This window comes from Coregonus clupeaformis, chromosome 16 (assembly GCF_020615455.1).
Source record: "Coregonus clupeaformis isolate EN_2021a chromosome 16, ASM2061545v1, whole genome shotgun sequence".
NCBI lineage: Eukaryota > Metazoa > Chordata > Actinopteri > Salmoniformes > Salmonidae > Coregonus > Coregonus clupeaformis.
This window is the reverse complement of record NC_059207.1, coordinates 48,481,432-48,503,448: the sequence shown is the minus strand read 5'-3', so window position 1 is coordinate 48,503,448 and position 22,017 is coordinate 48,481,432. Positions and strand designations below refer to the sequence as shown.

The 22,017-nt window shown below is 44.3% G+C and overlaps 1 protein-coding gene across 1 annotated transcript in view; it reads right to left on the bottom strand.

The window, feature by feature from the left end:
- LOC121585040 (electrogenic sodium bicarbonate cotransporter 4-like) overlaps window positions 1–22,017 on the bottom strand; it is a 72,969-nt gene that overhangs the window by 2,782 nt on the left and 48,170 nt on the right. The window contains exons 15-26 of the mRNA XM_041901374.2: window positions 21,493–21,673; window positions 21,292–21,382; window positions 20,549–20,586; window positions 9,746–9,937; window positions 8,431–8,544; window positions 8,101–8,262; window positions 7,455–7,633; window positions 5,633–5,705; window positions 5,309–5,377; window positions 4,486–4,659; window positions 3,819–4,001; window positions 3,640–3,698 (exon numbers count right to left, since the gene is read on the bottom strand). Coding sequence (XP_041757308.1) covers window positions 3,640–3,698; window positions 3,819–4,001; window positions 4,486–4,659; window positions 5,309–5,377; window positions 5,633–5,705; window positions 7,455–7,633; window positions 8,101–8,262; window positions 8,431–8,544; window positions 9,746–9,937; window positions 20,549–20,586; window positions 21,292–21,382; window positions 21,493–21,673 — 1,515 coding nt within the window. The remainder of the gene's footprint in view (window positions 1–3,639; window positions 3,699–3,818; window positions 4,002–4,485; window positions 4,660–5,308; window positions 5,378–5,632; window positions 5,706–7,454; window positions 7,634–8,100; window positions 8,263–8,430; window positions 8,545–9,745; window positions 9,938–20,548; window positions 20,587–21,291; window positions 21,383–21,492; window positions 21,674–22,017) is intronic.

Below are 22,017 nucleotides of genomic sequence, written 5' to 3'. Positions count from 1 at the left end.
AATAACATGCAGAGGTACACATGACTAAAAGGATAGAGGGGGAAGAATATGCAACTATACGAGATGAAGACACAACTAAACAAATAATTTTTGTTTGTGAATGGAACCCATAGATAGACTACTAGACTATTGGGTACATACAACACATGGAGGAAAAAGAAACAACCAAAACTCTGAGAGAAGCCTGGTGCATGTGGCATGGGGATGCACACATACAGTGGGCCAAACGCTGTTCACTCTCAAATACTGTGTATCCACTACATACAAATATCATTTAAAACTTTTATTCATCTATTCCAATATGGTAAACATTTCTACAGAATATAAACCAAGCCAGTGCCTGAAAATACATAGGAGATAGTGTATGGATATTGGCTAGCGTGTTGGAATTATGCACATGCATGTGCCTGTGATGTGTGTACACATATCGAGAAACACTGACACAAAATTACACAACTAGTTTTCATAACGCAGCACATACGAGTGCAGGAAAAATAGCAGCAAGGGTTGCTTACCAAACCCAACATAATATCTGCTTTGCATCAAAGTGCATGGAGAGAAGGGTATGAAGGTATATTCTCTGAGAACAATATGGAACACTGTGTCTGTGATAAATTGTGTGTATTTATAGATGTATGTATTTATAAGTGTGTGTGTGTGTGTGTGTGTGTGTGTGTGTGTGTGTGTGTGTGTGTGTGTGTGTGTGTGTGTGTGTGTGTGTGTGTGTGTGTGTGCGTGCTTGTGGACGTGTTTAACTATACTTGTGGGGACCAAAAGCCCCCACAAGAATAGTAAACAAACAAAAATCTGACCAACTGGGGACATTTTGTTAGTCCCCACAAGGTCAAATGCTATTTCTAGGGGGTTTAGGGTTAGGAGTTAGGGTTAGGAGCTAGGGTTAGGGTTTTCGGGTTAAGGTTAAGGTTAGGGTTAAGTTTAGGTACGGGTACGGGTTAGGGGTACGGGAAAATAGGATTTTGAATGGGACTGAATTGTGTGTGTCCACAAGGTTAGTTGTACAAGACTGTGTGTGTGTATGTGTGTGTGCATAGGCGCCTGAGCAATGGCGCGAACGGAGTAGCTGCATCCCCACCTTCAAAATAAGGGTGCAAACGTATGTTTTTGCACCCCCACTTTTTTACCAGAAAAGTATCATGATCCATTGGGTAATTTGTCATTTTCAATGATTAGTAATGTTTTGAGCTAGTTTGTATTAAATAGTAAATATGTCCACTTTATATATTATATAATAGTTAACAGATTGCATCAATGGTTTTGCCCTCTGGACATTTTTTGCTACACTCCCGCCCACCACCTTTTTGTTTCAGTGCAGTTAGAAAGCACTAGTTACACCACTGGTGTTTAAAATGAAAAGGCACCTGCAAAATAAAATTGTTTATCTATTTTGTTGTGCTGTTACATTTGTCCAATGCACTCAGGGTGTTGTTACCTATCATTTGAGCTGCGTATGATTAAATCTGTGAAATATATATAGCTGTTTACAGGCATTTAACACCATTCTGTATTTTTGCCATCTATTTTCCCAACATCAATTGGTTAAATCACATAGCTAAAATGTTTTAATTCAGTTACAAAAGTAACAGTCCTGGTTGAGCCCCATATGTGAGTGCACCAAGCGCACGTGGCCGCTTCCAGTGTTGCCAGCTTAGTGACTTTGTCGCTATATTTAGCAAGTTTTCAGACCCATCTAGCAACACATTTTCAAAAAAGTGACTAGCGACAACTCTAGGGACTTTTTCTGGTGTTATTGGAGACTCTGACGTGAAAGCACGTATCGTTCTTACTCTTCTCAACGAGCAGCGGGTGCTGCGGTGGGCCCCACCCTGGCGACTTTTAGGACAGCCAATAGCTACTTTCTTTACTGAGGAGTTGGCAACACTGGCTGCTTCACGGTTACAATGTAACCAAGGTGCATGCGCATATGTGCAAAATTAAAAAGCACAGGATATTTGTACCCCGATAAAGCAGCTCTGCTTTGCTTGGTAAGTAAAATTGACCCTCGTTGCGTAAAATATATATGCTGCTGAGACAAGTTTTTAACATTTTCATGGTGACACTGTGACAACGTTTTAAAAAACTAAAAAATCCATGTCGGAGGTAGGGATGGGCATGAGTCTCTTGATGGACGTCAAAACTCGACCTTTAACCAGAGATGTTTAAAAAATGAAATTCAGTACAACTATTTAGTTGTCTTGAAGACAACGTTAATTTGCTTTGACTCTATTGTTTCATAGGCCCACGTGTGCATTTGCGGGGCACAACTAAAAATAAACTAAGCCAAGCATCAAGCAGTTATTCTCCCTAAATTCCCTTTCCGCTCCATGTTTCACTCACTCAATTGCGTTCTGACTGCTCCCGTTACACAGGCGTCCTGAGTGGGCACACACAGAAATACATGCCTATAAAAAACGAATCTAACTGATGGGATACACAAGCTACATTCCTTGCCAAATGATGACAGTTTTATCACAAATTCAAAATGGACTGATTGATTGAAGTAGGGAAATATGTGTTCCAACAATGAGCTGCAGTTTTGGAATAATTGCGTTCCTTCTATTTTCTGCTTCGCTACTTTGTGAACTGCTAGTGCCCTTTTGAATTTGTTAGTCTAGGGCTTGGCTGCACAGGTTCCACACTGAAAATATGTAAAAACATTAGTTTGATAAAGACAAAGACCGTATTTTCATCAGAATCATTAAGCCTATGCCTACTGCAAAAATATGTTGTGGCTGTAATTCATCACGTGGAATTGTCCATTTAGAAAATTCCAAACATGCAGAATAAACTAAATCAAATGTCTGTATGAAAAAAATGGTCTTTCAACTCGCCAAATTGAGTCCCGTTTCAAATGATCACTCTTTCAGAATAACTATTCCAGACACCAGATGCGATTCACTTCGTACTTTTTTCATTTGGAATAATACTCTGTTGGATTTTATTCTGTAATATTACATTGTCTTTTTACTACAAAATATGTGTATTGACTGTGATAAGGGCTCAGGAAAGAAGAGTGTCTTGCTAAATTAACAAAACAAGGCTATGCCATTGCACCGCCAATAGGCTTATACAAGAAACTCCACTGCTGAGGTTACTGCCTTTTTGAAGACTGTGTTCCACGATATAATATAACCAGTTGATATTACGGTTTCAACAAATCAATCTTAAATGGCACTTGTTTTTTATTGACTATGGAGCAATTTAGGATTTGCTATCTGTAATGATTATAATAAATTAGGCATTGTTGCGCACTGTTGGCATATAGGCCTAGATAAATGTACTCGACCTCAATATAATTTAACTTAAGAAAAATGGTTGTGTTCTGTACATAAATATGGATTCCACCTGTAAAGAAACAGTGTACAATTGCAGGAAATGGTTTTAAAATGTTTAACTCTTTTTATTTGATTTTACTTTAAGACAAAGTCAGGCGCCCGTGTGTGTGTGTGCGTGCATGTTTTGGGTGTCTGCGTATATCTGCCAGGCTGATGTTTCATGTTTATGTAATCTGTGTATCAGGGGAAGTATTTGCCTGGCTGGCAGTGAGCGGCCCACTGTGACTGGGCGTCAGCGGGCTGAAGGAGGTCTCTGTAGGGGACGTGTAGTTTAAGCACACAATACCTGCGGTCCACGTCAGACTCAGACCTGGACGAGCAGTTGGAGTAAGCGTGGTACTTCTCCTGCATGCAAACACACACAAGCACACACACAAAACACAGCCATCAGAAATACATTATTTAGCAAGGTTTCTTTTTCTCTAAGCCAACCAGTTGGTGGCAGTAAAACTTAACGTTTCTCACCTCATCTTTGCTGTCGTCTGCTCTCACTTTCTTCTTGTCTTTCTTCTTCGTGTCATCTTTAACGCCCTTCTTCTTCTTATCCTTCTTCTTGTCTTTCCCGGGCAGGATATCATCTATCCAGGCCAGGTCGTGTTGAGAGAACACCATGTCCAGCATCTTACGCACCACCAGCAACCCCAGGATCTGTTAACCACACAAGCACATGATCCTTTATTACATAACTTCCATGACAAGAAAATAACATCAACAGGAAAGAAGTTAAACTCTTCATAAGTAACCAGCATTTACATCACAGGTCATTTGTATGTTGATGGGTGCTTGAATGTATAGCCGAATGTATGTCCGTTGTGATTGCTGGTTATAAATCTAAGTAAAACTTTAGCTTGTGAGAGCTGACCATCTTTTTTTATGCATTAATGCAGGGGTGTCATACTCATTCCATTGAGGGGCGAGTGTCTGCAGGTTTTGCTCCTCCCATGTACTGTACTTGATTGATCAGTTAAGCTAATTTATTAGTAACAACTCCCCTCAGCTGGTTGTCTAGGTCTTAATTGGACACAAATTGAAAGGAAAAAACAAAAACAGCAGACATTCAGTCCTCCATGGAATGGGTTTGACAGCCCTGTATTAATGCTTGTTCCAATCAAAAGCGAGTAATGAATAATACCATGACAGGGAAGAGGATGGCCAGGACGGTGGACTTGAGCACCCAGAGGACAGCCAGACAGATGATCTGGACCAGGGTGAAGAGGTGGACCCTCCTCAGAGGCACGTGACGCAGGAAAGGGAAGTCTGGCTGGTACTTGGACGGCATCATGTACAACTTGATCCTCTCCCAGAACTACAGGGGAGTGACAATGAGAACACACACTCATCACTGCCTGCGTTATTCCCATTTCCGAGGTTTTATCTATAGAATATATGCAATTTAGCAGACACTTATCCAAAGTGACTTACAGTAATGTGTGTATACATTTTCATATGGGTAATCCCAGCAGGACAACAACCCTAGCATTGCAAACTCCATGCTCTACCAACTGAGACACACACAATTGTTTATGGATTGTGGACAATAGGCTTGTGACATTTTCCATTTATACTTTCATGGACCCTGTCTAATGTTTGTTCACCTTGCTGTTGACATTTTACTCTTTCGTCTGTGACATTTCCCTTTGATTGGCAGGGTGCAGTCAAACAGCACCCACACACACAAACACTCACTGAGCCTTCCCTGATCTCCTAGCTCTGCTCTGAGCAGCCTAGCTAACACCCTCATCAAAATGCATCTCCAAATTGCTGCTTTAGACGCTGCTAGAATACAGTCACCTTCCCTCCAGACACACGGTTTCTGATAAGGAAAAGAACGACATCACAGAGAATGTATCTTAATTTGGAGATTTGAATTCATGTCAGAGGAGGAACCGCATACCATGAGACTTTCAATTGACACAACCACTGGCTGTCTACTTTGTTTTCTGGTCTATACAAACCTGAATGCCGCTAAGAGATGCCACGCCCATGTAGAGAAACACACCGTAAAGTACTGGCATGGGTATGAACTGTGGAAGAGAGGGCGAACACACATGTTAAACACATAGACAACATCAGCACATTATCATGTTGAACCCCTTTAATGGCATGTGGTGGTATAGAAAACACACTGATTGCACCCCAAATGGCAAGTGCACTACTATTCAGTGCACTACTTTTGACCAGCGCCCATAGGGAATAGGGTGCCATTTGGGGCGCAGCCACTGTTATTATTCATCCAAAATCCTTGTTTAGGTCAGAGGAAATTAATATATTTTACTGACCTGTAGAATGGGAGCCAGGAAGATGGATACTCCAGTGAGAACAAACACCAGAATCCCTGTCAGTCTCTGCTCCCTGTTCATTAGAGAAAGAGCGGGTGAGAGAGAGAGAAGATGACTACCAGCAAACCTTTCCGTTTGTAATAGACAGCAGACAAGAGACAAGCCCTGCCTGGACTATACTGTCCTGTACAGTGGCTTGCAAAAGTATTCACTCCCCTTGGCATTTTCCTATTTTGTTGCCTTACAACCAGGAATTAAAATGGATTTTGGGGGGGGTTGTATCATTTGATTTACACAACATGCCAACCACTTTGAAGATGCAAAATAATTTTTTTTGTGAAACTATTCACCCCCCCCCAAAGTCAATACTTTGTAGAGCCACATTTTGCAGCAATTAAAGCTGCAAGTCTCTTGGGGTATGTCTCTATAAGCTTGGCACATCTAGCCACCGGGATTTTTGCCCATTCTTCAAGGCAAAACTGCTCCAGGTCATTCAAGTTGGATGGGTTCCGCTGGTGTACAGCAATCTTTAAGTCATACCACAGATTCTCAATTGGATTGAGGTCTGGGCTTTGACTAGGCCATTCCAAGACATTTAAATGTTTCCCCTTAAACCACTCGAGTGTTGCTTTAGCAGTATGCTTAGGGTCATTGTCCTGCTGGAAGGTGAACCTCCGTCCTAGTCTCAAATCTCTGGAAGACTGAAACAGGTTTCCCTCAAGAATTTCCCTGTATTTAGCGCCATCAATCATTCCTTCAATTCTGACCAGTTTCCCAGTCCCTGCCGATGAAAAACATCCCCACAGCATGATGCTGCCACCACCACGCTTCACTGTGGGGTTGGTGTTCTCGGGGTGATGAGAGGTGTTGGGTTTGCACCAGACATAGCGTTTTCCTTGATGGCCAAAAAGCTCAGTTTTAGTCTCATCTGATCAGAGTACCTTCTTCCATATGTTTGGGGAGTCTCCCACATGCCTTTTGGCGAACACCAAACGTGTTTGCTTATTTATTTCTTTAAGCAATGGCTTTTTTCTGGCCACTCTTCCGTAAAGCCCAGCTCTGTGGAGTGTACGACTTAAAGTGGTCCTATGGACAGATACTCCTATCTCCGCTGTGGAACTTTGCAGCTCCTTCAGGGTTATCTTTGGTCTCTTTGTTGCCTCTCTGATTAATGCCCTCCTTGCCTGGTCTGTGAGTTTTGGTGGGCGGCCCTCTCTTGGCAGGTTTGTTGTGGTGCCATATTCTTTCCATTTTTTAATAATGGATTTAATGGTGCTCCGTGGGATGTTCAAAGTTTCGGATATTTTTTTATAACCCAACCCTGATCTGTACTTCTCCACAACTTTGTCCCTGACCTGTTTGGAGAGCTCCTTGGTCTTCATGGTGCCGCTTGCTTGTTGGTGCCCCTTGCTTAGTGTTGTTGCAGACTCTGGGGCCTTTCAGAACAAGTGTATATATACTGAGATCATGTGGCACTTAGATTGCACACAGGTGGACTTTATTTAACTAATTATGTGACTTCTGAAGGTAATTGGTTGCACCAGAACTTATTTAGGGACTTCATAGCAATACACATGCACGCACCATTTTTTCATTATACATTTTGTATAATTTTTTGAAACAAGTTAGTTTTTCCATTTCACTTCACCAATTTGGACTATTTTGTGTATGTCCATTACATGAAATCCAAATAAAAATCAATTTAAATTACAGGTTGTAATGCAACAAAATAGGAGAAACGCCAAGGGGGATGAATACTTTTGCAAGGCACTGTACATCCTCCATAGTCACATTCTATGGTTACTGCTCAATGCTCCCTCACCTGACACCCAGGAACTGGGGCTGCTCCCCAGGGGCGCTGGACTCACTTTCCATCTTCAGTGAGTCGATGTGGGCGATGGAGATGACAGTGGCGGCCACGTACCAGGGCAGGCCCAAGAAGGAGCAGACAGCCATCAGCACCCCCACCCAGAACAGGTCCAGGTGGTAGCCACACCCTTTCTGCCAGGGAGGGACACACAGGTGGAGGGACACACAGGTGGAGGGACACACAGAGCGGAGTAGGACGAACTCACACTGGGGGATGTCATTGAAGTAATTGTCCTATGCATTATGTAGGCCCCAACATGACACCAAAGCCCAATTAAGGTTCTAGGACCTATATTTTACCCCTACAAGTACATCTCTTATCTACAATATAAATTGCTCATTGTGGCAAATATCATCTCTCATGGACAGATTCTGACCAAATTCCACAACATTTTAGTTCTGGGTTAACCGAGATTATGGCAAACAACATGTGTGATGCCGATTGTGATCTCCAAAAGCTGAGGTTAAACTTGCTATCAATGTCTTCACTATAACAGAGTTGGCTGTGTATATAATAGAGCACATCCAGGTATGCCTTCAATGGGACTTCCCCAATAAATACATGTTAAATAAATAAATAAAAACATCCCTCAAAGTACCCTCAGTTTGTTCTCCTTCCGGTTGACAATGACAGCACTGATTTGCTGGTCCATGAAGATGAGGATGGTGACCAGGAGAGCAGGGACGAAGCTGGCCAAATACACCCACCATGGGTTCTTCCCAAACGGCAGCACTATCCAACCCCGGTCTGGACGTGTGGGCTAAAGGGAGTCAGTAAGGGACAGTGTCCGAGTGACCATTCATTGATTAAAGGACAAAAACAGACATGTATAATGATACACAACTGTTTCAATATTAGGTTTACGCTCAGGGTATGGTCAGGAACATAACTAATAAAAAGAGTGGCTATTTTGAACCCGTTCCTTTACCTTAAACTCTGTGGGAACGATGAGCTTGGGGGTTTTGAGCCCGATTAACCTGTCCAGACCCACGAAGGTCATAATGGCCATGAAGATGGAGAAGTCACTGATGAGCTTCCGCAGCTGTTTACAGAAGCCACAGACAGAGCAACAGACAGAAACACAGACGGACACAATAGACAGAGACAAGGACAGAGACACAGACAGAACAAAGCAAATGAAAAAAATACAATATAAGTCTAGTGAGAAACATAAATAACCTCTCTAAGAAAAAGAAATGAAGAGTTTATTTCCAAAACACTATATCCACACATTTTTCACATTTGTGTTTTTTCATCAGAAATGATTGTTTACCTTCATGTGTGTCAAATATTTCTGTTCTCAATTCATAGATTTTAGATGTGTATGAAAATATGTTTTTTTGCAAAACGCTATATATCCATTTTTTAGCTGGAATGGAATGTTCGTATCCTGTATATTTGACTGTGATATGTAGTTGTCTCACATAGCTATCTTAAGATGAATGCACTAACTGTAAGTCTCTCTGGATAACAGCATCGGCTAAATGACTAAAATGTCAAATGTAATAGTTTTACATACAGATCTCATATTACAGTATTGATTTTTTTTAAAAATATATATAAATATTGAAAAAATTTAGTTATTTGCTACATTTGACTGTAAAACCTAGCAGTACTACTTATTTCTCTGAGAGAGGCAGATATATTGCATTTTGCAAAAAAAACATATTTGTCTCTCTGAAATGAAACCATCAAGTTTTTTTTTTATGTCTGTCATTGGATAGCCCCATGCCATGATTAGATAGTGAAAAAACACACCAATCTCTTTGATAATTTCTTTAAACAATAAAAGTTAATTTACCAACATGTCTGAAAATGGATATATAGCGTTTTGGAATGAAACTCTTCAAATGCAGAGACACAAACACATCTCAACACAATGCATTGAAATTGTATTCAGCTGTAATATAGGTGAAATAGAATATTCCTGTCTGTTAGGAACATGCAGTTTCAGCATACCAGGGGATCCGGTACGTACATTGAGGAGTTTGGGGAGACAATTGTATACAAAAGTTTAGATCTAAACATGTTTCGGTCATTGCTCTTATTTACACCATATCTCCATAGAGATTAAACCAAATCACCACAGATTACACCTAATCATATCTGCCTCAAGAGTTTTAAATAGATAATCTTTGTCTTGAAAAATATGAAACTGTGGCTGCATCAGGCTGCCATTTGCGATTTAGTCTGTATGTCACTGTATAAACATCCAGCTCCTCTTCAATTCGTTCTAGTCTCACCTTGGTAGGAAAGTAGCGGCTAAACTTGAACTTCTTGAGGGAGACGGTCATGGAGTAGGTCCCGAAGAACAGGATGAAGGACATGAGGGCCAGGTCAGGGACGTACTTACAGGTGTTGCCCACCAGAGAGCCTCCGTACTTCACACACTCCTTCTTACTGAGCTGGCTCCAGTCCAGGCCTGTGATGTTCCACTAAGAGGAGAGAGGGAGAGAGGGGGGCAGGGAGTAGGACACCGTTTTAGACGTCGAAGAATAAGGTGAAGGGGAGAGACATGGCTGTGAAGATGTGAGGTTTCTTGGGAGAGAGAGAGAGAGAGAGAGAGAGAGAGAGAGAGAGATAATATAAGAGAGTGCAAGAGAACAAAAGGGAGCTAATCGACTTATTTTTCAGACTCCTCATAGGAAAGCCATTCGCTGTAAACAAATAATTCCCACTTGGCTGATAAAGTGTCATAACACTACTTTTTAAGGAGTATCATTTAAGGTTTGAGTTCAAACAAACAACAACTATGAAAGTGAAAGGGAACCTGAGGAGAAATTGGAGCAACAGAAATTAGAGCTCAAGCACAAGGAAAGGGAAAGAGAACGTGCAGCCAGACAAGAACAGGAATATGAGCATGCCATTAAATTAAAAGAGATGGAGCTGGTAGCACAACAAAGAGAGATAGATCTGGAAGTACTCAGAATCAAGTCAGGCCATCCTGCACCCTCAACAGAGTTTGATCTTGGTTGGAACAGCCGGTCATCTTTCAATGAAAAGGAGGTGGATGTATATTTTACTCTGTTTGAGCGGATTGCCACATCCCTAAAATGGTCACTGCCCCTCCAAAGTGTTCTTGTGGGAAAAGCCCCGCCCCAAAAAAACACTGCTTTATCTATTGACCAGATTATGACATTGTTAAAGCTGCTATCCTTCGGGCTTACGAGTTGGTCCCAGAGGCATTCAGACAATAGATCCGTAAATTACGAAAGATAGAATCACAAAGCCATGTTGAATTTGCAAGGGAACAAGCATGTCTTTTTGATCGGTAGTGTGGTTCTCAAGAGGTCAAGGACCTTGAGGATTTAAAGGCACTCATACTACTCGAACAGTTCAAGAATTGCCTTCACGAAAGGGTTGCTACCTACATTTATGAGCACAAGACTCTCACTCTTAAGAAAGCTGCAGTCCTTGACACATAAAACTACCTTCACAAACAAAGCACCCAGTAGTTATCCCTACGCAAAAAGAAATCCAGAGAATTCACCCCCTACTGCAAGGTTTTAGTCTTTTTCTACAGTGCCTAAAGATAACGATCGGCAGAAAACTAGTTTTTCGTATCCGACAGTTTGTTATTACTGCCGTGAGAAAGGACACATTGTCTCTGTGTCCTAAGTTGAAACAGAAAAATGAAAGAGAGAAACAGCCGTTTCTTTTTGTGGGAGCACTCCAGCCCATCAAATCTCTGATTGGGATGGATGTATCTCCTAAACAAGATTTTGGATCAGATGTGTATGAACCCTTTTTTTCAGAAGGGCGGCAATGCTGTTAAGCAGCCGGTGAAGATACTACGAGACACTTGGGCAGCCCAATCCTTCATTTTGGAGGGTGTTTTGCTTTTGTCTGACACTTCAACAACTGGTTACAGTATGTAAGTTCAAGGTGTGGGGATGGGTTGCATGTATAATGTTGTTCCTTTTATAATGTGGAACTCGAGTCTGATCTTGTTTCAGGTTCCATTGTCGTTGGGGTGAGGCCTAGCCTACCAGTGGAGGGGGCCTCATTCATTTTGGGCAATGATTTGGCTGAAGGGAAGGCCGTGCCAAATCTTGTCGTTTGTAAGGAACCCAGAGTGGAGGAACCTGATGGGTTATCAGAAATGTACCCTAGAGTCTTCCCAGCATGTGCCATTACTTGTGCCATGTCTAAAAACGTTGCTGGGAGCAAGTCTAGGGTTGAGGAGGATGTCAGCGATCCCACCATGTTCGATCTGTACGAGACGTTTCTGTGTGATCCTGATTTCGGTAAACCTCCTAAGTTAACCTCTCCTTTGAAAACCTCAAAGGTGAGCGAGTTTGTAGGACCACTGACGGAAGAGAGGGTACCTAAAGTTGACACTTCGATGTCTAGGAAGCAGCTGATTGCTGTACAGAGTAAAGATGTTTCACTCTCCCCTCTTTTTGCTGAGATACATCCAGAGGAGGAGTTTATTAAGTTCATGTTGGATACTTTGACAAAGATGGTGTTCTGATGAGGAAATGGAATTCTCGCACCACTGAGGTTGGCTCACGATGGTAGTATGGCAGGCCATCTTGGGGTCAACAAGACATATGACTGTATCTTGCGTAACTTCTTCTGAAACAGGATGTTGTGGCTTACTGTAAATCAGGTGGTTTGCCAGAGGACGGGTAAACCGAACCAAGCTGTACCGGTTGCACCTTTGCAGCCTATTCCTGCTTTTGACTAACCTTTCAGCAGGGTTCTGATGGACTGTGTTGGTCCTTTGCCCAAAGCACAGAGTGGTAACCAGTTTCTCTTAACAATCAGGTACGCTGCCACTCATTTCTCTGAGGCCATTCCACTGAGGAAAATCACAGCTCCCAGTATTGTTCAAATCAAAACAAATGTTATTTGTCACATGCGCCGAATACAACAGGTGTTGACCTTACCGTGAAAAGCTTACTTACAAGCCCTTAACCAACAGTGCAGATTTTATGTAAGAAAATATTGACTACAAAATAAATACAAATTATACGACATAAATAAGAAAAAAAGGAACACTATAAAATAACAATAACGAGGCTATATACAGGGGGTACCGGTACCGAGTAAATGTGCGGGGGAATGCGTCACTGGGCAGCTCGCGGCTGGGTTTCCTTTTGTGATCCGTAATAGTTTGCAAGTCCTTCCACATCAGACGAGCGTCAGAGCTGGTGTAGTAGGATTCAATCTTAGTGTCACGTCTCCTCCCGTTGCTCCCCTCTGGTGCTCTGATTCGCCGGTCTACTGAGCCACCGGTCTGAGCGCACCACCTCGGCTAACACAGGAATGGAAACCCAACACACCCTAATCACCTCCAGCGCACCTGCACCTCATCATCTCATCACCACCACTATATAGCCCTGGACGTTCATTGTTGTGTGTAATTGTTAACGTCGTGTCGTTTACTCACTCTTTGTTATTCTCTTTCTCATTGTTAAGTAAACCTTTACCTTATTAATTCCTGCGTCTGCGTCTTGCCTCTTCGTATCCTCAGTGCTCGTCACTGAATTACACACCACTCACGAAAATGGATGCAGCAGTTAATCCTCCTGGAGTTTCCCAGTGCCTCGACCAGCACCAGCAGCTTGCCAAGTTGAACGGCGCCATGCAGGAAGTGCTCCAAACATAATCTGCCCAGCGGTCTGGTTCCACCTCAGGGAGCGGAGAGTGCACCCAATCCCCCTGTTCCCGCGCTATCACCAACTTCTTGCCCTACCGGAGCGCTATGACGGTAAATCTACTAAATGTAGCGGCTTCCTACTACAGGTTTCACTTTATCTGGCGCGTCAGCCTGGGGCATATCCATCTGACCAAGCCAGGATAGCGCTGGTGATTTCGCTACTTAAAGGAAAGGCGCTGGATTGGGCCACGGCAGTCTGGGAAGGAGGTGAGGCCATGGCGCTTCCCTACTCCACCTTCCTCGCTCGGTTCAGGGTGGTGTTTGATCATCCCATGGAGGGAAAGGACGGGGGTGAGCATCTCCTCCAGCTACAACAGGGAGAGGGGCCCACGTCCGAGTACGCTCTGAGTTTTCGCATAGTGGCGGCATCTTCCGTCTGGAATGAGCGTGCTCTGCGCACGGCTTTCAGGAGAGGCTTACGGGAGGACATCAAGACGGAACTCGCATGTCGGGACGACGAGATGGACCTTGATACCCTCATCGCCACGTCCACCCGTCTTGACAACATGTTGAGAGACAGACAGCGTTCCCAACACCTCCTGGAGCCTCGACGCTCACCCCATCTGAGCTATGGAAGTCGCCCTGCCTCTGAGTCCTCACCCATGGAGGTGTGCAGCACCCCCTACACCATCACGGACCACAGATCTCCTGGCGGCTCACAATCTAGGCGGTATGACTCCCGTAGCCGCTCCGTGAGTGTTATGTCATCTCCTATCACAAAACCATTGTTTTTAGTTCCCATAACGGTGACTGGTTATTCCTTCTCTTCCATTTCCACTGCAATGATAGATTACGGATCAGCAGGGAACCTTATAGATAGGGAGCTGGTCTCTGAATGGGGGTTGCCCACCGTGCCACTGACTTCTCTGCTACACGTCACCTCGCTGGACAATAAACCACTAGGATCAGCCACCATCAGCACGTCACTCTCCCCATCACCATCACCATTCCCACACTACCGGAGCACCACGAGGAGCTGTCATTCCACATCGTCACATCACCCTTCACCGGATCGTCTTGGGATTGCCATGGCTCAGACTACACAACCCTACCATCAATTGTATCACCAAGAGGATCACAGCCTGGTCCACCTCATGCCGGAAGACCTGCCTGCCGGTGGTTTGTTGTTCCACGTCAGTGGAAAGTCCGGAGTCTGCCCTCCAGCCCAACATTCCACGTGAGTATGCAGATCTCTCCGATGTCTTCTCTTCATCAAAGGCTATGTGTCTCCCTCCTCACAGGCCCTGGGACTGCGCCATTGACCTGCTGGAGGGACAACACCCCCCGAAGAGTCGCATTTACCCCCTTTCCATGGCGGAGACTGAGGCCATGGAGAAGTATGTGGCGGAGACCCTGAAACAGGGGTTCATCAGACGCTCTACCTCTCCTGCCTCCACCAGCTTCTTCTTCGTGGCCAAAAAAGATGGAGGACTGAGGCCGTGCATTGACTACAGGGGGCTGAACGCAGTCACCACATAGTACCGGTACCCCCTCCCTCTGGTTCCGTCGGCCATCGATCAGCTACGAGGGGCCCGGTACTTTACCAAGTTAGACCTGAGGAGTGCCTACAACCTGATCCGAATCTGGGAAGGAGACGAGTGGAAGACGGCATTCAGCACTACCTCAGGTCACTATGAATATTGCGTCATACCCTATGGCCTCGCCAACGAACCTTCTGTGTTCCAGTCCTTCGTCAATGACGTGTTCCAAGACATGCTGAGTAGACAGGTGGTGGTGTACATCAACGATATCCTGATCTACCCGGCTACGTTTGAGGAGCACGTCAGGGACGTCAGAGCTGTCCTACTCCGCCTCCGGGAACACAGCCTGTTGGTGAAGGGGGAGAAATGCGAATTCCACCAACAGGCCATCTTCTTCCTGGGATACCGGACCAGTCCTCAGGGGGTGTTCATGGAAAGAGCGAAAACGGACACCGTAAGGTCATGGCCAGTCCCCACCACCATCTAGGGCCTACAGAGCTTCCTGGGCTTCGCCAATTTCTACCGGCGTTTCATCAGGTCCTTCAGCTCCATAGCCACTTCGCTCACCTCTCTCCTTAAGGGTGGGCCTCAGAAGCTGGCCTGGAACCCTGAGGCTGACATTGACTTCAAGAGGCTGAAGGAGAGGTTCACCACTGCGCCCATTCTAAAACACCCAGATCCATCTTGTCCTTTCATCCTGGAAGTGGATGTATCGGAGCAGGGCGTGGGTGCGGTCCTCTCCCAGCGGCACGGTAAGCCAGAGAAAATGTATCCCTGTGCCCTTTTCTCTAAAAAGCTTACCCCCGCAGAGAGGAACTATGGAGTTGGAGACAGGGAGCTGTTGGCGTGGTCCTCGCTCTGGAGGAATGGAGACACTGGCTGTCAGGGCGCAGTCCATCCATTCCGGATTCTTACTGACCACCGGAATTTGGAGCACATATGGGCAGCGAAACGGATGAACTCTCGTCAAGCCAGGTGGGCCCAATTTCTTACTCGCTTTCAATTCATTCTGTCCTACCGCCCAGGATCCCAGAATGTGAAAGCCGACGCACTCTCCAGGATGCACCATACTGGAGAGAGGAAGGATCTGGGGGGTCCTATCCTACACCCGTCTCTCATCGTTGCACCTGTCGTTTGGGACAGGCAGCTCAGGAGGACCCAGCGCCTGCCAACGCCCCTCCAGGGCGTGTGTATGTACCCACCAGTTTCCGTGACCGCCTGCTGATCTGGGCGCACACCACCCTTACGGCAGGGCACTCCGGTATTATGCGCACCCTGCATTCTCGAGCACAAAAATACTGGTGACCCACCTTGGCTTCTGATGTCTCTCGCTATGTCAACTCCTGTTCTGTATGTGCCCAAACGAAGACACCTCGGAATGCCCTGGCAGGTAAACTAGTTCCTCTACCAGTGCCTCAGCGACCTTGGTCACACCTGTCCATAGACTTTGTCACCGACCTCCCACGTTCTGACGGCTTCACCACAGTCATGGGGGTCGTAGATCGGTTCTCAAAATCATGCTATTTTTTGCCACTAACTGGTCTTCCTTCTGCTCTCCAGGTTGCTGAGGTTCTGTTCCAACAGGTCTTCCGGCACTATGGACTTCCGGAGTACATCGTCTCGGACCGTGGCCCCCAATTCACCTCCCGAGTGTGGAAAGCTTTCCTGGAGAAGATCGGGGCCACGGCCAGCCTCACTTCCGGATATACAGTGAGGGAAAAAAGTATTTGATCCCCTGCTGATTTTGTACGTTTGCCCACTGACAAAGACATGATCACTCTATAATTTTAATGGTAGGTTTATTTGAACAGTGAGAGACAGAATAACAACAAAAAAATCCATAAAAACGCATGTAAAAAAAATTATAAATTGATTTACATTTTAATGAGGGAAATAAGTATTTGACCCCTCTGCAAAACATGACTTAGTACTTGGTGGCAAAACCCTTGTTGGCAATCACAGAGGTCAGACGTTTCTTGTAGTTGGCCACCAGGTTTGCACACATCTCAGGAGGGATTTTGTCCCACTCCTCTTTGCAGATCTTCTCCAAGTCATTAAGGTTTCGAGCCTGACATTTGGCAACTCGAACCTTCAGCTCCCTCCACAGATTTTCTATGGGATTAAGGTCTGGAGACTGGCTAGGCCACTCCAGGACCTTAATGTGCTTCTTCTTGAGCCACTCCTTTGTTGCCTTGGCCGTGTGTTTTGGGTCATTGTCATGCTGGAATACCCATCCACGACCCATTTTCAATGCCCTGGCTGAGGGAAGGAGGTTCTCACCCAAGATTTGACGGTACATGGCCCCGTCCATCGTCCCTTTGATGCGGTGAAGTTGTCCTGTCCCCTTAGCAGAAAAACACCCCGAAAGCATAATGTTTCCACCTCCATGTTTGACGGTGGGGATGGTGTTCTTGGGGTCATAGGCAGCATTCCTCCTCCTCCAAACACGGCAAGTTGAGTTGATGCCAAAGAGCTCAATTTTGGTCTCATCTGACCACAACACTTTCACCCAGTTCTCCTCTGAATCATTCAGATGTTCATTGGCAAGCTTCAGACGGGCCTGTATATGTGCTTTCTTGAGCAGGGAGACTTTGCGGACGCTGCAGGATTTCAGTCCTTCACAGCGTAGTGTGTTACCAATTGTTTTCTTGGTGACTATGGTCCCAGCTGCCTTGAGATAATTGACAAGATCCTCCCGTGTAGTTCTGGGCTGATTCCTCACCGTTCTCATGATCATTGCAACTCCACAAGGTGAGATCTTGCATGGAGCCCCAGGCCGAGGGAGATTGACAGTTATTTTGTGTTTCTTCCATTTGCGAATAATCGCACCAACTGTTGTCACCTTCTCACCAAGCTGCTTGGCGATGGTCTTGTAGCCCATTCCAGCCTTGTGGAGGTCTACAATCTTGTCCCTGCCATCCTTGGAGAGCTCTTTGGTCTTGGCCATGGTGGAGAGTTTGGAATCTGATTGATTGATTGCTTCTGTGGACAGGTGTCTTTTATACAGGTAACAAAATGAGATTAGGAGCACTCTTTCTAAGAGTGTGCTCCTAATCTCAGCTCGTTACCTGTATAAAAGACACCTGGGAGCCAGAAATCTTTCTGATTGAGAGGGGGTCAAATACTTATTCCCCTCATTAAAATGCAAATCAATTTATAACATTTTTGACATGCGTTTTTCTGGATTTTGTTGTTGTTATTCTGTCTCTCACTGTTCAAATAAACCTACCATTCAAATTATAGACTGATCATTTCTTTGTCAGTGGGCAAACGTACAAAATCAGCAGGGGATCAAATACTTTTTTCCCTCACTGTATCTATATATATATATATATATATATATATATATATATATATACAGTGCATTCGGAAAGTATTCAGACCCCAATACTTTTTCCACGTTGTGTTACGTTACAGCCTTATTCTAAAATATATTTTTTCTTCTCATCAATCTACACACAATACCAATTAATGACATAGCAAAAACAGGTTTTTAAATTTATTTGAAAATGTATTACAGATATAAAAAAAATGGAAATATCACATTTACATAAATATTCAGACCCTTTACTCAGTACTTTGTTGAAGCACCTTTGGCAGTGATTACATTCTCGCGTCTTCTTGGGTATGACGCTACAAGCGTGGCACACCTGTATTTGGGGAGTTTCTCCCATTCTTCTCTGCAGATCCTCTCAAGCTCTGTCAGGTTGGATGGGGAGCGTCGCTGCACAGCTATTTTCAGGTCTCTCCAGAGATGTTCGATCGGGTTCAAGTCCGGGCTCTTGCTGGGCCACTCAAGGACATTCAGAGACTTGTCCCGAAGCCACTCCTGCGTTGTCTTGGCTGTGACCTTAGGGTCGTTGTCATGTTGGAAGGACCTTTGCCCCAGTCTGAGGTCCTGAGCGCTCTGGAGCAGGTTTCCATCAAGGATCTCTCTGTACTTTACTCTGTTAATCTTTCCCTCGATCCTGACTAGTCTCCCAGTCCCTGCCGCTGAAAAACATCCCCACAGCATGATGCTGCCACCACAATGCTTCACCGTAGGGATGGTGCCAGGTTTCCTCCAGACGTGACGCTTGGCATTCAGGCCAAAGAGTTCAATGTTGGTTTCATCAGACCAGAGAATCTTGTTTCTCATGGTCTTAGAGTCCTTTAGCTGCCTTTTGGCAAACTCCAAGCGGGCTGTCATGTGCTTTTTACTGAGGAGTGGCTTCCGTCTGGCCACTCTACCATCAAGGCCTGATTGGTGGAGTCCTGATGGTTGTCCTTCTGGAAGGTTCTCCCATCTCCACAGAGGATCTCTGGAGCTCTTTTAGAGTGACTATTGGGTTTTTGGTCACCTCCCTGACCAAGGCCCTTCTCCCCCAATTGTTCAGTTTGGCCGGGTGGCCAGCTCTAGGAAGAGTCCAAACTTCTTCCATTTAAGAATGATGGAGGCCTCAGTGTTTTTGGTACCCTTCCCCAGATCTGTTCCTCGACACAATCCTGTCTCGGAGCTCTACGGACAATTCCTTCGACCTCAAGTCTTGGTTTTTGCTCTGACATGCACTGTCAACTGTGGGACCTTGTATAGACAGGTGTGTGCCTTTCCAAATCATGTCCAATCAATTGGATTTACCACAGGTAGACTCCAATCAAGTTGTAGAAACATCTCAAGGATGAACAATGGAAAAAGGATGAACCTGAGCTCAATTTCTAATCTCATAGCAAAGGGTCTGAATACTTATGTAAATAAGGTATTTCTGTTTTTTTTCGCTTCGTCATTATGTGGTATTGTGTAGATTGATGAGGAAAATTGTTTATTTAATCAATTTTGAATAAGGCTGTAATGTAACAAAATGTGGGAAACGGGAAGGGGTCTGAATACTTTCCGAATGCACTGTCTATACTTAAATGTGTTGCCTTCTTCAATATAAACATGGATTTTTATTTTTATTTTATTTCACCTTTATTTAACCAGGTAAGCCAGTTGAGAACAAGTTCTCATTTACAACTGCGACCTGGCCAAGATAAAGCAAAGCAGTGCGCTAAAAACAGCAATAACACAGAGTTACATATGGGACAAACAAAACGTACAGTCAAATACACAATGTCTACTGGCTGTCAACACATTTAATTATTGACAGCCAGTAGACACCATGTTTATATTGAAGAAGGCGACGCATTTAAGTAGCAATGCATTTAAGTTGATCATATTGAGAAATGGAAGTTGTTTTCTGTTGGTTGTGAGCAAACTTGTATATTTGTTGTCTTAAGTGGGAAGGTGTTACAGGCTTGGGTTTTTCCATTTATATTTTGATGTTAGACGTTAGCACGTTAGCATGGTCGACACACCGATTGGTGTCACCTCATTAGTCAGTATGTGTTACACTTGTGCTGGCTTGTCATCTCATTAGTCAGAAGGCATTTCACCTGTGCTGGCCAAGTGCTCCAGTTGGCTTGAGAGATGTGGAGGGTTAACACCTTTAGTTGGCTCTCCCTATTTGATTTCTAAAAAAAACAATCCTTTATCTGATCTTCCTTGTTTTTCGTTTTGGTCCACTTTTTGGTTTGCTTCCTGTCTTTAAGTTTGGTGTGGGTTTAAATTTTGTTTGCCTTTCTTTGGCAAATTTAGTGGGCCTCGTGGTGGGTGTCTTAGGTCCTAGCTGTTGTTGCTAGTCAACTTTCAGTAGACACCCCCATGAGTGTCTTTCAGAACCCCTCCTAGAACCCCCACCTGTTTAGTTTTGGTTGTTGTTAGTGACTTTTTGTTAGTTCCCCCTTCTGTTTGAGCCCCAATTTTTGGTTTCTTGCTGGGAAACATAACAAATGACAAATAACATTTAGGGGCATTACGCCTGTTCTAACATCTCTATAAATAGACATGACAAAGTGAAAATAGAATTTTTAAAAACACTTACTCCAAAGAGACTAGAGGTGTTATCAGTTGGCACTGGCACTAAACCATTGAAGATCATTGAAGCCACTGTTTAATAAGTGAAAAGAAGGGAGACAGACGGAGAGAGGGGGGTAATGAATGAGAAATTGAGATGCAGAGAGTGAAAACAATGAGAGGGCAGAGTCAGAGGACAAGAGAAATGCAAAATGGAATAAGAATTCATCAGGTAGACTTTGAGACCTTGAACAGAGAAAGTAACTAGTTGAAGCTCATGCATACAAAGTGTTACTCACTTGCATCAGACAGCAGCCATTTGTGAGTGCAGCAAAAACAAATATAAGACAAATCAGTTACATTAGTCAAATATCTTAAGTCAATTCTCATAACGATTTCCCAATGCAATGAACATCTCCAGAGAGGCACAAAGGTATAATACATCATTATATTAACAAGCCATTCTATCATCTTTATGTCCCCAAACCCCTTAGCAGTAGCCAGGTCCTGTTTATACTCCCATCTGTTTGTGCTCTTGCCAACTCCATTTCTGTTATTGCAAGTCAAACTTTTGCCATGTTTGGCATGACAATTCCATAAGGAGTTGACATGAGAGCAGAAACAGATTGGCATCCAGGCTACTAGGCCCTGATGCCCCATTACTACCCTCTCCAACCCTATAACAAACTCTATGCCCCCTGCTGGGAACTCTGGCTAACTGTGTTGTTACTGTACTATAATGATATACTATATAGCCAAAGATGGACTCACTGGGGTCTGGGGCCAGGCACTCGCACTTGTAGGCAGTGACGTAGTCGGGCTTGAATTCGGTGTTGATGGGATAGTACTTGAAGGAGCCCATCTGTAGCAACATTACATCAACAGTTAAGTGTGTGTGTGCCTGTGTGCGTGTGTGCCTAAGTGTGAGCGTGCCTGCGTCTGTGTGCGTCCGCATGCCTGCGTGTGACTCACCATCTTCTTGATGGCGTCAGAGATGAAGATGAAGGAGATCAGGCTGGAGAAGCCCTCCTCTGTGAAGCGGGTCATGTACTTGATGATGTAGCTGGCGTCGGTGGCGACCAGGAGGAAGCACTGGATACAGGAGTGGATTCCTATCCACAGACGCAGTTCCATGTAGTCTATACCATTGTTCCTTAGAAATAAGAACATTGATATAGGGCAGAAAGTGGAAGGTAAAACAGTCCTTTTATAAAGCTGGAATGGACACACTCTCCAATATGACATATCAAATCTCACCATTGTGCCTTAAATAGTATATAATGTCTGATGTGGGTGTTTGAATTGTCTTTCAAATCAAAGGGAGGAACCATTTGTATTAAGATATTACATACTATATAGGCTACAGCAGAGGTGTCCCCAAAAAATTGAGAGGGGGACGAACTCAATATATTTTAAAATGACTAAAACAAATTGAAACTGTGTAGAAATGATAATGGACCTATATTCACACAGTTTCATGACTGTCCAGCTCGCTAA